The sequence below is a fragment of the Bison bison genome, unplaced genomic scaffold (assembly GCF_000754665.1).
Source record: "Bison bison bison isolate TAMUID 2011002044 unplaced genomic scaffold, Bison_UMD1.0 scf7180017864241, whole genome shotgun sequence".
Classification (NCBI taxonomy): domain Eukaryota; kingdom Metazoa; phylum Chordata; class Mammalia; order Artiodactyla; family Bovidae; genus Bison; species Bison bison.
Window position 1 is genome coordinate 1473284 of NW_011494813.1, and position 13219 is coordinate 1486502.

The 13219-nt window shown below is 37.7% G+C and overlaps 1 protein-coding gene across 2 annotated transcripts in view; it reads right to left on the reverse strand.

The window, feature by feature from the left end:
- Positions 1-13219, reverse strand: part of TERF1 (telomeric repeat binding factor (NIMA-interacting) 1) — a 43370-nt gene that overhangs the window by 17881 nt on the left and 12270 nt on the right. For both annotated transcript variants that reach the window (XM_010846955.1, XM_010846954.1), the window contains exons 3-6: positions 10918-11039; positions 6445-6531; positions 2908-3057; positions 1921-2033 (exon numbers count right to left, since the gene is read on the reverse strand). In XM_010846955.1, the coding sequence (XP_010845257.1) occupies positions 1921-2033; positions 2908-3057; positions 6445-6531; positions 10918-11039 (472 nt within the window). The remainder of the gene's footprint in view (positions 1-1920; positions 2034-2907; positions 3058-6444; positions 6532-10917; positions 11040-13219) is intronic.

Sequence of the window (13219 nt, forward strand, 5' to 3'; positions counted from 1 at the left end):
GCAAAGATGGAAATTTAAAACTGAAGCAAGAGTCAAGGCATGAAAGAGCTTGTAATATTTGAAAACCAGGGAGAAGTTGTGTTGTTACAAAGTGTCATGTATGTGGGCAGGGAGGGGTTAATGCTTAGGGATAAGGTGTATATGGAAACAAACAAACAAACAAAACCCAGAAAGGGTCTATGTAAGGCTTTGTAACCCATGCCATAAAATCTAACCCATTTATAAGGAAACAGAAAGCTAAGAGAGGTTATTAAGCTGGGAAGTGAGTTAAATGGATTTATTTTAATGGAAAGCTAACTCTGGAAGTCATGTCAAGGATGGATTTTTGTGGCACAAAGCTAAGTAATAATCTAGGCTATGAACAATAAGAATGGATTAGAGAAGCATTTCTAAGATGGAATTTATAACACTTGGAGAGATAATTGGATGTGTGAGGGGAAGGAAGAGAGTCAGGGTACAGACAGACAAGAACTGTTTTACAGTGACTGAACTGCGTACCAGAAGGGCATCTGAAATAAGTGGTAGCACTATATTAAGACAGTATATAGGAAACATTCATTATCTGCAAGAATCATGGTAAGTTCTAATTTTATTTTACTTTAAAGCAGTACTATAGAGGGCAAGAAGTCCGGGCCACAGAATTTACTGGGTCTTAGTATTACTAAACTTTGATTTCCTAAACAAAATGAAATAACCAAGCCAATAAAAGTGAAATCCCTACTTCTCAAAATGGGTCTTAGAAAAAAGTCAATGAGAAACAAGACTTCAATGGAGCAGTGAGGAGTAGATCACGTTTTGACAGGCAGGGACAAGAAGAACTGTAAGACTGACGTCAGTCCTGAGGTGTGACCAATGTCACATCCAGCCAGTTCAGACTCCAACTCCCACCTCTAAATCAGTAGTTAAGATGGGGCTTACAGCACTTAAGCCATGGTCCTGAGAAGAGAGTGATACTACATCCACTGCCAAATACATCCATACAGAAACCACAACGATTTGACTATTTGGCCTTGGTTTAAGGGTGGATGAAGAGAAGGAATGGACCATAGGTTCAATATAAAAGATCTTTATAATGGTAGATTTTATTGTCTTCAATAGAGTTAGTTTCTAAAGCCAAAGCAAAAGATAAAAGTCAATTCTGCAAAAATTACCCTTGAAAATCCCTAAAGAAATAATTTTAGAAACTGAATTCTTTGCTCTCAATATGTAGGAATGACACAGCCTGCTTCCTTCCAACACTGGAGCAAATCAGTGTCTGCACTTGTTCACCAGATGAAGAGTTAGCCTGCCCTTAGACAAAATGAAGGGCTTCCCTGGCAGCTCAGTGGTAAAGAATCTGCTTGCCAATGCAGAAGACACAGGAGAGGCGGGGTCGACCCCTGAGATGGGAAGATCCCCTGGAGGAGGGCATGGCAACCCACTCCAGTATTCTTGCCTGGGAATCCCATGGACAGAGGAGCCTGGTGGGCTACAGTATACAGGGTGGCAAAGAGTTGGACACCACTGAAGCGACTGAGCACGCATCATGCACAGAGAAGATGAACAATATTTTAACATATCAGAATAACCCTCAGTGCCACAGTCACATGAGGGCATGCAGGATTTGAGAACTAAGGGACACAGATGATTCAGGCTTCCAGCCTCAATATTGTTCTGGAGCTCATGTTCATCATTCCCAGTAAATGATATCACACTATCTACACAGTACTGTTTTCTCTCTACTCTTGCTTAGCATCTGCAACAGAATTTGCATAAGCCATGATGTAACTCTACAGTACTTCCAAATATACAAATGTTAGTCATCAGTAAGGCAATACACCTACTGCTCAAAAATTATTTTTGTTAACAACAGCTCACTACCATCACTTTTACATAGATATTACATTCATAAGACAAAAATGTACTAATGAATTTACAAACCTTTTTCCTGTATCCAAATTAGTTTCAGTTGCCAATTCAACATCTTTACCATTAGGTTTATCTTCAGAATATGTTGTTCTTGCTCTTTTAGTTTCCACTACTTTTGCTGCTGCCTTAAAAAAATGGGGATGTGGGAGAGGAAGGAATGCAATAAGCCATTAAAAACAAGTAGCATTAAATCAAGCCTACTAGTTATTTGATAGTCATAACAAAAGTTATCTCTTCACAGACCAATAAAGGGCAGTGTATTGTTTCCCCAAGTACCTGTGACATGACAGTCAGCCACCTGCTTGGTTTATAAGCATTATGGAGAAGGGCTTTCCTTGTAAATGTACTTGATACACACAACGTGCTGAAGAATATTTTTTTCCCCCTTTGAGTGTGCTGGGTCTTAGTTGAGGCATGTGGGATCTTTAGTTGTGGCCTGTGGGATCTAGTTCCCTGACCAGGGATTGAACCCTGGTCCCCCTACTTTGGGAGCGCAGAGCCTTGGCCACTGGATCACCAGGGAAGTCCCTATAGACAATTTTAAGATAAAACGTTACTTAAACATATATATATATATATAAAACATATTAAAACTGTCTGGGGCTAGGACAGGATAAAATGTGATTAAAAAGAAAATTTCTGTAGTAGCCCTTCTTCAGTCCAACTTGACTTTTCCCAAAAATATGCTAAAATTTTCTTTTAAATTTAATTAAATTAAAACTATTTCTTTTTTACTTATTTCTCATTTCATTTTGCTAAGTTTCCCCTCAACTTTTTATTGTGAAAAATTTCCTCAAGCCTTACTTTGAAAAGTTGAAAATACTACATAGATCAGAAATAAACTTTCTTTTAGATGCACTAACTGTAACATTTCACCACACTATTCTATAAAATCACTAAGTAAAATTCTGATTAGTTTTTAAGGATTTCTATTTCAAGTATTCTCCTTTATTTTAACAATGTAAGTCTATGTTTAGAGCTTCTCTGAAATACGCATACCTTCATTAGAAACGTTGATGATTTTTCATTTAGAACACAATTCACATAACTCTTAATTTTCTCCATCATGTGGTTGTAGCTGAAGTGTTGAAAAAAGGAATGAAATGTATCTTTCTGAGAGATTATCGTAAGCAATTTCCTTTTAAAAGGCTAAAGAAAACAGAAGAAACATAAATCACAAATAAGATACTAGAAATTCTGTCATATTGTTTAACTGAAAAAAGTCACTAAGCCAAAACCCAAGATTTTACAAAATCTCCCATTTTAAACGCCCACCTATATATTTTTGACAAAAAAATTCTTATTTTACACATATATAAATATAAACTTAAATATCTATGATCAAGTTTAAGAAATAAAACATTATCTATTTAACTGAAGTCTTATTATCATAATCTGATGGCACTCCTTGTCCTTCCTGGCCTTCTTCTCAAGGCAAGCAGTATCCTGAATTTAGAACTTAGCATATCCATGCATTTCTTTACACCTGTACTACATATCTACGCACCCATAAACAATGTATAGTATTGTTTAGCACGGTTTTAACTTTATACAAATGGTGTTATACTATGTGTATTCTTCTGAAACTTTCTTTATTCTGCTCAACTCTGTTTATGATATTTATCCACACTGACTTGACACTTACAGAATTACTAGTTACTTTCACTATTAAACCCTGGAGAAGGAAATGGCAACCCACTCCAGTACTCTTGCCTGGAGAATCCCATGGATGGAGGAGCCTGGTAGGCTGCAGTCCATGGGGTTGCACAGAGTTGGACATGACTGGGCGACTTCACTTTCACTTTTTTCACTGTTAAATAGTAGTCCATTGATCAAAAATATCATCTATTCATCTTTCCTTCCAGCCTGTGTAAGTATTTAGGCTATTTTCTATAATCCACAATTCGATTAAACATTTTTATACATGTCTTCTTGTGAACAGTACAAATTTTTCTTAGTTCTTTCAATGCTGATTGCATAATTAAGCTATAAAGCTTAAAAAAAAATTACTTCTCAAGCTCTATCTCAGAGCAATTTTCACAGTTGGGCCTGAATTTTTTTTTGGTTTTTATTTTTTAAGTAAAGCTTCATGACTTTAAAAGCATATAGTGAAAGTAAGAACAGTTACTCTAGGCTATTTATCTAGAAGTGGAATTGCTAGAATGCATGCTTATTGATTTTGCTAAAATACTCACTGAAGCTGAAGTACCAATTTATAGTCCTGAGAGGAAGGTATAGCAGTACTATAATTTCTCCACATTTTGAGCCAACTGTTGGTGTTCTAAGACATTTTAATCATTGCCACTCTGAGGTGTAGAAAATATTATTTCAAAATATTACTTGGTGCGTGCGTGGTGCGTGTTTTAAGTTGCTACAGCTGTATCTGACTGTTTGCAACTCTGTGGACTGTAGCCCACCAGGCTCCTCTGTCCATGGGATTCTCCAGGCAAGAACATTGTAGTGGGTTGCCATGCCCTGCTCCAGCGGATTTTCCCGACCCAGGGACAGAACTGTGTCTCCTGCGGCTCCTGCATTTCAGGTGTATTCTTTACTGCTAAGCCACTAGGCAGCCCATATTACTTGGTACTGCTCTGATAACAAGTATTAGTGAGGTCAGCATTTTCTCTTTATGTTTACTGGCCATAAAATTTCCTCTTCTGTGAAGTACAAGCAGAGTGGATAGTCATCTCACAGTGCTAAGTTTTTAGTCACCTAAACCTAGGTTTTTAGTCACCTAAACTGACTTAGGTGAGTTTTTAGTCACCTCACAGTGCTAAGGCAAAAAAATTAGGGCAAGGAACCCAATTAACATCAGGTTTTCAGCTGAAATCTCTGGAGGAGTACATCCTAGGAACAAGGGCAAATTAGAGATAGAATGAGCCTTACTAAAAGCTCTGTTTCTCGATGAATTAAAGTGATTCCCCTCTCCCCCATACCAGTATGTGAAAAGGTACTCAGCTTCATTAATCATCAAAGAAACAGAAATTAAAACCCAATAAGGTAGCACTATCTCACTGCCAGAATGACTAAATACTTGCCAGAGTGACTACAATGAAAACCACAGACATTGTCTGTGAAGCAACTGGAACTCTTTCACACTGCTGAAAGAACTGATATTGCTACTTTGGAAGACTGTTTCACCGTATCTACTAAAACTGAATATGTGCATATATTTATAACCTAACAAATCTATTCCTAGGTATTATCCAATAGAAACACATATAGTTGTTGTACAAAAGACATGTAAAGGAATCTAACAGCCAAAACCTGGAAATAACTCAAATGTCCATCAACAATACAATGGATAAACTGTAGTATATTTCTACAATGGAGCAATGAGAATAAACAAACAATTGTTATAAGCAATGCTGTGGATCTTTCTGACAAACAGAAACCTGCTATATGATTATATTATATAAAGTTGAGAAATAAGTAAAGCTAATCTTGGATGTTACATGTTAGGAGAGTGGTTACCCTTGAGAAGGTGGGAAGGACAGTGACTAGAGTGTGCTGGTGATGTTCTATTTCTTGATCTAAGAGGTCATCACACAAAGTGTGCTCCTTTTGTGAAAATACATCTACTTATGCTATAAGTATTCTACTAAAGGTATGCCACTGTTCAATTAAAAGTTTACTAAAAACTGTATAAAACTATGCTTACTTCTTTGATAAACTTAATTGACTCCCACACCACTTTGTTTTTAATACTTAAAAATTAACTTCTATTGACCTTGATATTACACATACACAGAAAGACTAGTGATCACCTAAGAAACCATTAGAAAAACAGGCAAGTTATAATGCATTCTTCCATACCTGTGCTGCTCAATATGGCAGCCACTAGTCATGCAGTCCTTGAAATGTGTGAGCCCTGAATTTAGACTTAAGTGTAAAAGTCTAATTACACCTCTAAAAAGTCTAAAAACACCTCAGATTTCAAAGACTTCGTACAGCTGTTGCTCAGTATTGGTAGGGAATTGGCCCCAGAACTCCCCTCTGATACCAAAATCTAAGGATGCTCAAGTCTTCTATATAAAATGGTGCAGTATTTGCATATATCCTACACACATCCTTCGGTAAACTTTAAAAATATCTAGATAACCTATAACACCTAACCCAATGTAAATGCTAGGTAAATAGTTACCAGAGTGTGGCAAACTCAAGTTTTTCTTTTTGAAACATTTTGGAATTTTCCCCCCAAATATTTTCCATCTGCAGTTGGTTGAATCCCTAGATATGGAAACCAGGATACAGAGGGCTGACTGTCCAAAAAAGGGAGTGCAAAATATCTCACCAATGCGTTTTCACATGGATTGCTAAAAAAAATTAGCTTTACTTGTTTCTTCTTACTTTTTTAATGTGGCCACTAGAAAATTTAAAAATCACATCCATCACTGGCATTACTTTTCTATTGAACTAGACTTTCCTTTTAAACTATACTGTTTAAAAGAGAAAGCATTTCTTTTCCCTCCCAATGTTTTTTCAATTTTTCTTATTCCAAATAAACAGCTCTAAAATCCTAATGTAAATAATTACCGTGTAAGAATTTGGGTCACCAAATACTCTTTCAAAGACTTCTTCTGCTTCCTTAAAATTGCCATTTTCCATGCAAACGGCTATAGCCTAAAAATCGGAATACAGACAAATCAGACAAATACATATCTTGGATTGCTTTTTAAAATATCTAATTGCTGTTTAATATTAAAATAACTCAGGTAAGGTTTAAACTACTTCATCTAAAATATTCTTACACAGATTAACAATTCTGATTTGATAAATGATATATAATAGCTTTTCAAAGATGAAATAACTGTGGTCAAAAAAGACATGAAAATTTTTGACTAGCCTCTTCTATTTAATTAATAAATTCAGAGCTACATTATATATATTGAGGACTCACCAAAATAATAATTTTAAACAAAAGGGAAATAAGACAGGAGGCAGATGGATGGTATTTGAGATGATTAGGAGAGAGATATATATATAGGTATATAAAATTTGCCATTTAGGAGCCTAGGAAAATCACTAATAGAAATGCAGGAAGCCAGATGCTTTTGAGTAAGCATTTTATAAACAGGCCTTTTTTATTTCCCCCAATTGATTAAAAAAAAGAAAACAAAACTATTTCGTATTCAGGTAAAGTCAGCAAAAACAAGACCAAGAGCTGACTGTGGCTCAGATCATGAACTCATTATTGCAAAATTCAGACTTAAATTGAAGAAGGTAGGGAAAACCACTAGACCATTCAGGTATGACCTAAATCAAATCCCTTATGATTATACAGTGAAAGTGACAAATAGATTTAAGTGGATTATATCTGATAAATGGAGTGCCTGAAGAACTACGAACAGAGGTTCATGCAACTGTAGAGGAGGCAGTGATCAAAACCATCCCCAAGAAAAAGAAATGCAAAAAGGCAAAATGGTTGTCTGAGGAGGCCTTACAAATAGCTGAGAAAAGAGAAGCAAAGGCAAAGAAGAAAAGGAAAGATATACCCATTTGAACACAGGGTTCCAAAGAACAGCAGAGAGAGATAAGAAAGCCTTCCTACGTGATCAATGCAAAGAAATAGAGGAAAACAACAAAATGGGAAAGACTAGAGATCTCTTCAAGAAAATCAGAGATACCAAGGGAACATTTCATGCAAAGATGGGCTCAATAAAGGACAGAAACAGTACGGACCTAACAGAAGCAGAAGATATTAAGAAGATGTAGAAAGGAAACTCAGAAGGACTATACGAAAAAGATCTTCATGGCCCAGATAACCATGATGGTGTGACCACTTACCTAGAGCCAGACATCCTGGAATGTGAAGTCAAGTGGGCCTTAGGAAGCATCACTACAAACAAAGGCAGTGGAGGTGATGGAATTCCAGCTGAGCTATTTCAAATCCTAAAAGATGATGCTGTGAAAGTGCTGCACTCCATATGGCAGTCAATTTGGAAAACTCAGCAGTGGCCAAAAGACTGGAAAAGGTCAGTTTTCATTCCAATCTCAAAGAAAGGCAATGCCAAAGAATGCTCAAACTATCACACAATTTGCATTCATCTCACACACTAGCAAAATAACGCTCAAAATTTTCCAACTTAGGCTTCAACAGTACATGAACCGTGAACTTCCAGATATTCAAGCTGGATTCAGAAAAGGCAGAGGAACCAGAGATCAAATTGCCAATATTGGCTAGATCATAGAAAAAGCAATAGAATTCCAGAAAAATGTCTACTCCTGTTATATTGACTACTTCTGAGAAAGCCTTTGACTGTGTGGATCACAACAAACTGGAAAATTATTCAAGAGATGGGAATACCAGACCACCTGACCTGCCTCCTGAGAAATCTGTATGCAGGTCAAGAAGCAACAGTTAGATCTGGACATGGAACAAGGGACTGGTTCCAAATTGGGAAAGGGGTATGACAAGGGTATATATTGTCACCCTGCTTATTTAACTTATATGCAGAGTACATCATGAGAAATGTTGGGTTGGATGAAGCACAAGCTGGAATCAAGGTTGCTGGGAAAAATATCAATACCTCAGATGCAGACAACACCACCCTTATGGCAGAAAGCAAAGAGGAACTAAAGTGCCTCTTTAGTTGAAAGTGATGAAAGTGAAAGAGGAAAGTGAAAAAGCTGGCTTAAAACTCAACATTCAAAAAACTAAAACCATGGCATCTGGTCCCATCACTTCAAGGCAAACAGATGGGGAAACAACGGAAACAGCAACAGACTTTATTTTCTTGGGCTCCAAAATCACTGTAGATGGTGATTGCAGCCATGAAATTAAAAGATGCTTGCTCCTTGGAAGAAAAGCTATGACCAACCTAGACAGAATATTAAAAAGCAGAGATGTTACTTTGCCAACAAAGATCTGTCTAGTCAAAGCTATTGTTTTTCCAGTCATTATGTATAGATGTGAGAGGTGGACCATCAAGAAAGCTGAGGCCGAAGAATTGATGCTTTTGAACTGTGGTGTTGGAGAAGACTCTTGAGAGTCCCTTGGACACAAGATCAAACCAGTACATCCTAAAGGAAATCAATCCTGAATATTCATTGGAAGGACTGATGCTCAAGCTGAAGCTCCAGTACTTTGGCCATCTGATGTGAAGAACTGACTCATCTGAAAACACCCTGATGCTCGGAACGATTGAAGGAAGGAGGAGAAGGGGACAAAAGAGGATGAGATGGTTGGATGGCATCACCGACTCGATGGACATGAGTTTAAGCAAGCTCCGGGAGTTGGTGATGGACAGGGAAGTCTGGCATGCTGCAGTTCATGGGGTCGCAGTCGGACACGACTGGAGCAACAGAACTGAACTGATAGCCGATTAACAAACAATGTTGTGATAGTTTCAGGTGAACAGAAAAGGGACTCAGCTAGACTTACATGTATTCATTCTTCCCCAACACCCCTCCCATCCAGGCTGCCACATAACATTGAGCAGAGTTCCACCTGTTATACAGCAGCACCTTGGTGGTTATCCATTTTAAATACAGCAGTGTATAAACCGGCCTTTTTGATACCATATGTGGTTATAGGACCACCACTACCATCTGGATAGGCCTGTAAATTTGGGCAAACCTCTTGGGTCTTGGTTTCTTAAAATGGGGAAAATTATAGTATCTATTTCATAGGGTAGTTGTGAAAATTAAAGAGTTACATATGAAAGTACTTATAAAGACAGCTGAGTGCCTAAGAATTGATGCTTTTTAATTGTGGTGTTGGAGACTCTTGAGAGTCTCTTAGACTGCAAGGAGATCAAACCAGTCTATCCAAAAGGAAATCAGCCTTGAATATTCATTGGAAGGACTGACGCTAAAGCTGAAACTCCAATACTTTGGCCACCTGATGCAAAGAACTAACTCATGTGAAAAGACCCTGACACTGGGAAAGACTGATGGCAGGAGGAGAAGGTGACTGCAGGAGGGGAAAGGGACGACATAGGATGAGATGGTTGGATGGCATCACCGACTCGGACATGAGTTTGAGCACGCTCCGGGAGCTGGTGACGGACAGGGAAGCCTGTGGGCTGCAGTCCATGGGGTCAAAAAAAGCGACTGAAGTGACTGACTGATCAAAGTACTTAGAACAATATCTTCAAATAGTAAGCAATATATTATTACATTTTTGCTATGTATTTCATGGTAACCTGCTCAACTTTATACTAGTATATTTAACAAAGGCTGCTTCCCCTAGACCTCCAAAAGTTTGGGATAATGATAGATCCCTTTGGCCTGAGTTGAAATTCTTAAAAGCAGCAGTCACGTTTTTGCCCATTTTCTTCAGGCTTAATTCTACTTGACAGTCACCACACGATCAATGATTAATTCTTGAGAACGTGGGACACCACCTGGATTTTAGTTTAACTGTGAAAATCTTGAGAACGTGCTTTGCCTGTAAGCAAAACATATTTTCCCTTCTGTCTTTGGATGACTTTCTTTAGTTTCTCACTCTTCAAAAGGCCACTTGTAAAATTCTCTGTATCTATATAGTTAACATTTTACATTCTCTCTTTTTAATTTTACATTCTCTTAATCACAAAAATCCATTTCATTTTCTATCATTTGATAACCTTGAGTGGGAGAGCACAAACCACTGGTTTTTTAGGTTTAGTGATCTTTAAATAGATCTGATGGACTGTAGCCCGCCAGCCTCCTCTGACCATGGAATTTTCCAGGTAAGAACACTGGAATGGGATACCATTTCCTACTCCAGGGGATCTTTCCAACACAGGGATCAAACCCATGTCTCTTGCATCTCCTGCACTGGCAGGTGGATTCTTTACCACTCACGCCACCTGGAAAGCCCCTGTTTTCCAAAGTGGGGGCAATATGCACTTAGGTAACAAACATTAACTCCAGTTCTTAGAGCTCATGTCAAATTTCTAAAGAGAATAATTATATTGAATTTTACTAAAGGTTCATTGTCCAACAGTAGCTCTTAGTTTCTTTAAATGTCATGCTTTTATTTTCTAGGAAAATAATAATTATAAACATAAAGAATACTCATACCTGAATTTTAATTAAATTCTCTATTTCTTCATGAAGCTTGTCATGCTCCTTTTCAATTGAAGCCCAAATCATCAGGGCTGATTCCAAGGGTGTAATTCGTTCATCACTTTCAAACTGTGCATCTTTTAAACCAAAATAAAAACAAGTACCTTAGAAAACTATGAAGAACTTAACTTTGTTAATTTTTTATAAATTACTTTCTTTAAATATTGACTGATTGTATTCTATTTGCCAGGCACTGCTCTTATATATGCTTGTTTAGGAAAGATTTTTCAAATTAATTTCCTCATTACAATCAACTTAAAATAGAAAATGCCAGACAAGTTCATAAAACATTTGAAGCTTTTCTCTGCTAAAATATTTAAGGACTAGTTCTTGGTGGTTCAGTAGTTGGGAATCTGCCTTCCAATGCAGGGGACTCAGGTTTGATCCCTGGTTTAGCACCTGGGATCCCGTGTGTTGTGGGGCAGCTAAGCCCACACACCACAAGTATTGGGCCCGCACTGAAACTAGAGAAAGCCCACACACCACAACAAGAGAAGCCTGTGCACCACAACAAAGACCCAGAGCAGCCAGTATGTATACATATGCATCGATTTTAAGAGCTGAAAAAAACATAAGGTACCTTTACATAAGGTATCACAGTAACAGAATTCTTAAATGGTTTATAAGTCTAACTGCAGTGTAACAAACCTCAAATAGAAATCTGATCTTAGCATATACTAATTGAAATCCTTATTATATATTTTGTGGATATTTGAAACAGGCATTCAGGTTATCTCTCTACCAACATTCTTCCAATTATCAAGGCTTAAAAATCTAAGGAGTCATTGTTTTACTCCTGTTTCTCATCACCGTATCTGTTGCAATATATTATACAGTGGTTTTAAAAACTTCAGAGTTTATTCCAGACTCTATCATTTATCATCTTTGGGGTGCTGAAAAGCTATTTCACCTCTCTAAGTCTCAGTTTTCTCACCTATAAAATGCCACAATTGTAAATACTATGTGAATATTTAATGAGATAATATTTGTACTGCTGTTAAACTTTCTTAAAACAGAATTTTGATCAGGTTATCCTCATGAAACACTCACTGTGGCTGATAACTTAACAAATTACACACAAACTTCTCATTTCGAAATTCTGAACCTTCACCACGTGTGCACTAATCTATTCACTCAGTATATATTACGGCTCATTTCAATACTCATCTTTCCTAAGAAGTCTTTCTTGATTGACATTATCCAACCCTTCTTGCTAATCTACCTTCCTTCTTATAAATGTGACATACAGAAAAACTGTATGTATGTTAGATCTTAACTTAAAAGACTTTACAGTGTAGAAAAACAAGTATTGTATATTAACACATATATATACAATCTACAACAATGGTACTGAAGGGCAGGAATAGAGACTCAGATATAGAGATATGGACACAGCAGGGGAAGGAGAGGGTGGGACAAACTGAGAGCAGCACTGAAATATACACAGTGCCATGTATAAAACAGATAAGATAATGGGAAGTTGCTATATAGTGCAGAGAGCTCAGTCTGGTGCTATGTGACAACCTAGAGGGGTGGAATAGGGTGGGAGGTGGGAGGGGAGGTCCAAGAGGGAGGAGACTTGTATCCCCATGGCTGATTCACGTTGTTGCATGGCAAAAACCAACACAACATTGTAAAGCAATTAGGCCTCAATTAGAAATCAATAAATCAAAAAGAAAAATGATAAAAAAACTTTACAGTGTAGACTTTCACTTTCAGGTAGGATGCATGAAAGTGAATGCACCAGGGCAACACTCTCACCATCACCAGAAAAAAAAAATGGGGACAAACTGCAAAATCATGTTGTTGAAGACAGGAGACAGCTGTGCAAGCTCTGAGAACTAGGTGGAATACATCCTAGAAAGAGATTCCTTCTCAGGTGAGCAGATGATTCACAGCTCTTTTCCTCCCTGGGCTACTTTGCTGAAAAGGCTGAAGATCCAGTGTGCTCCAGGCAGGGAGGCTTTACTGGGGTAAGAGAAAGAAGAGCTTCTGGTGGTTTCCTTGGGGCTAGCACGGTGGACTGGAAAACTAGAAGAACTGAAAACACATGGCTAGCATTTCCCCACAAAGCTTTTGCTGAGTTCTGGGGCAGTGCAGGAAGCTGGGGTGGAAAAGTACGGAAAACTTTCAGTTGCACAGATCTTAAGATAAAGTCCCATGAGAGGGTGGAGCCTGCCATAAACAAAAGTTTCCCCTTTAAGACATTGCCATATTTTAAAACCAGGTGGAGCAGGTGACTATAAAGTTAATAAGG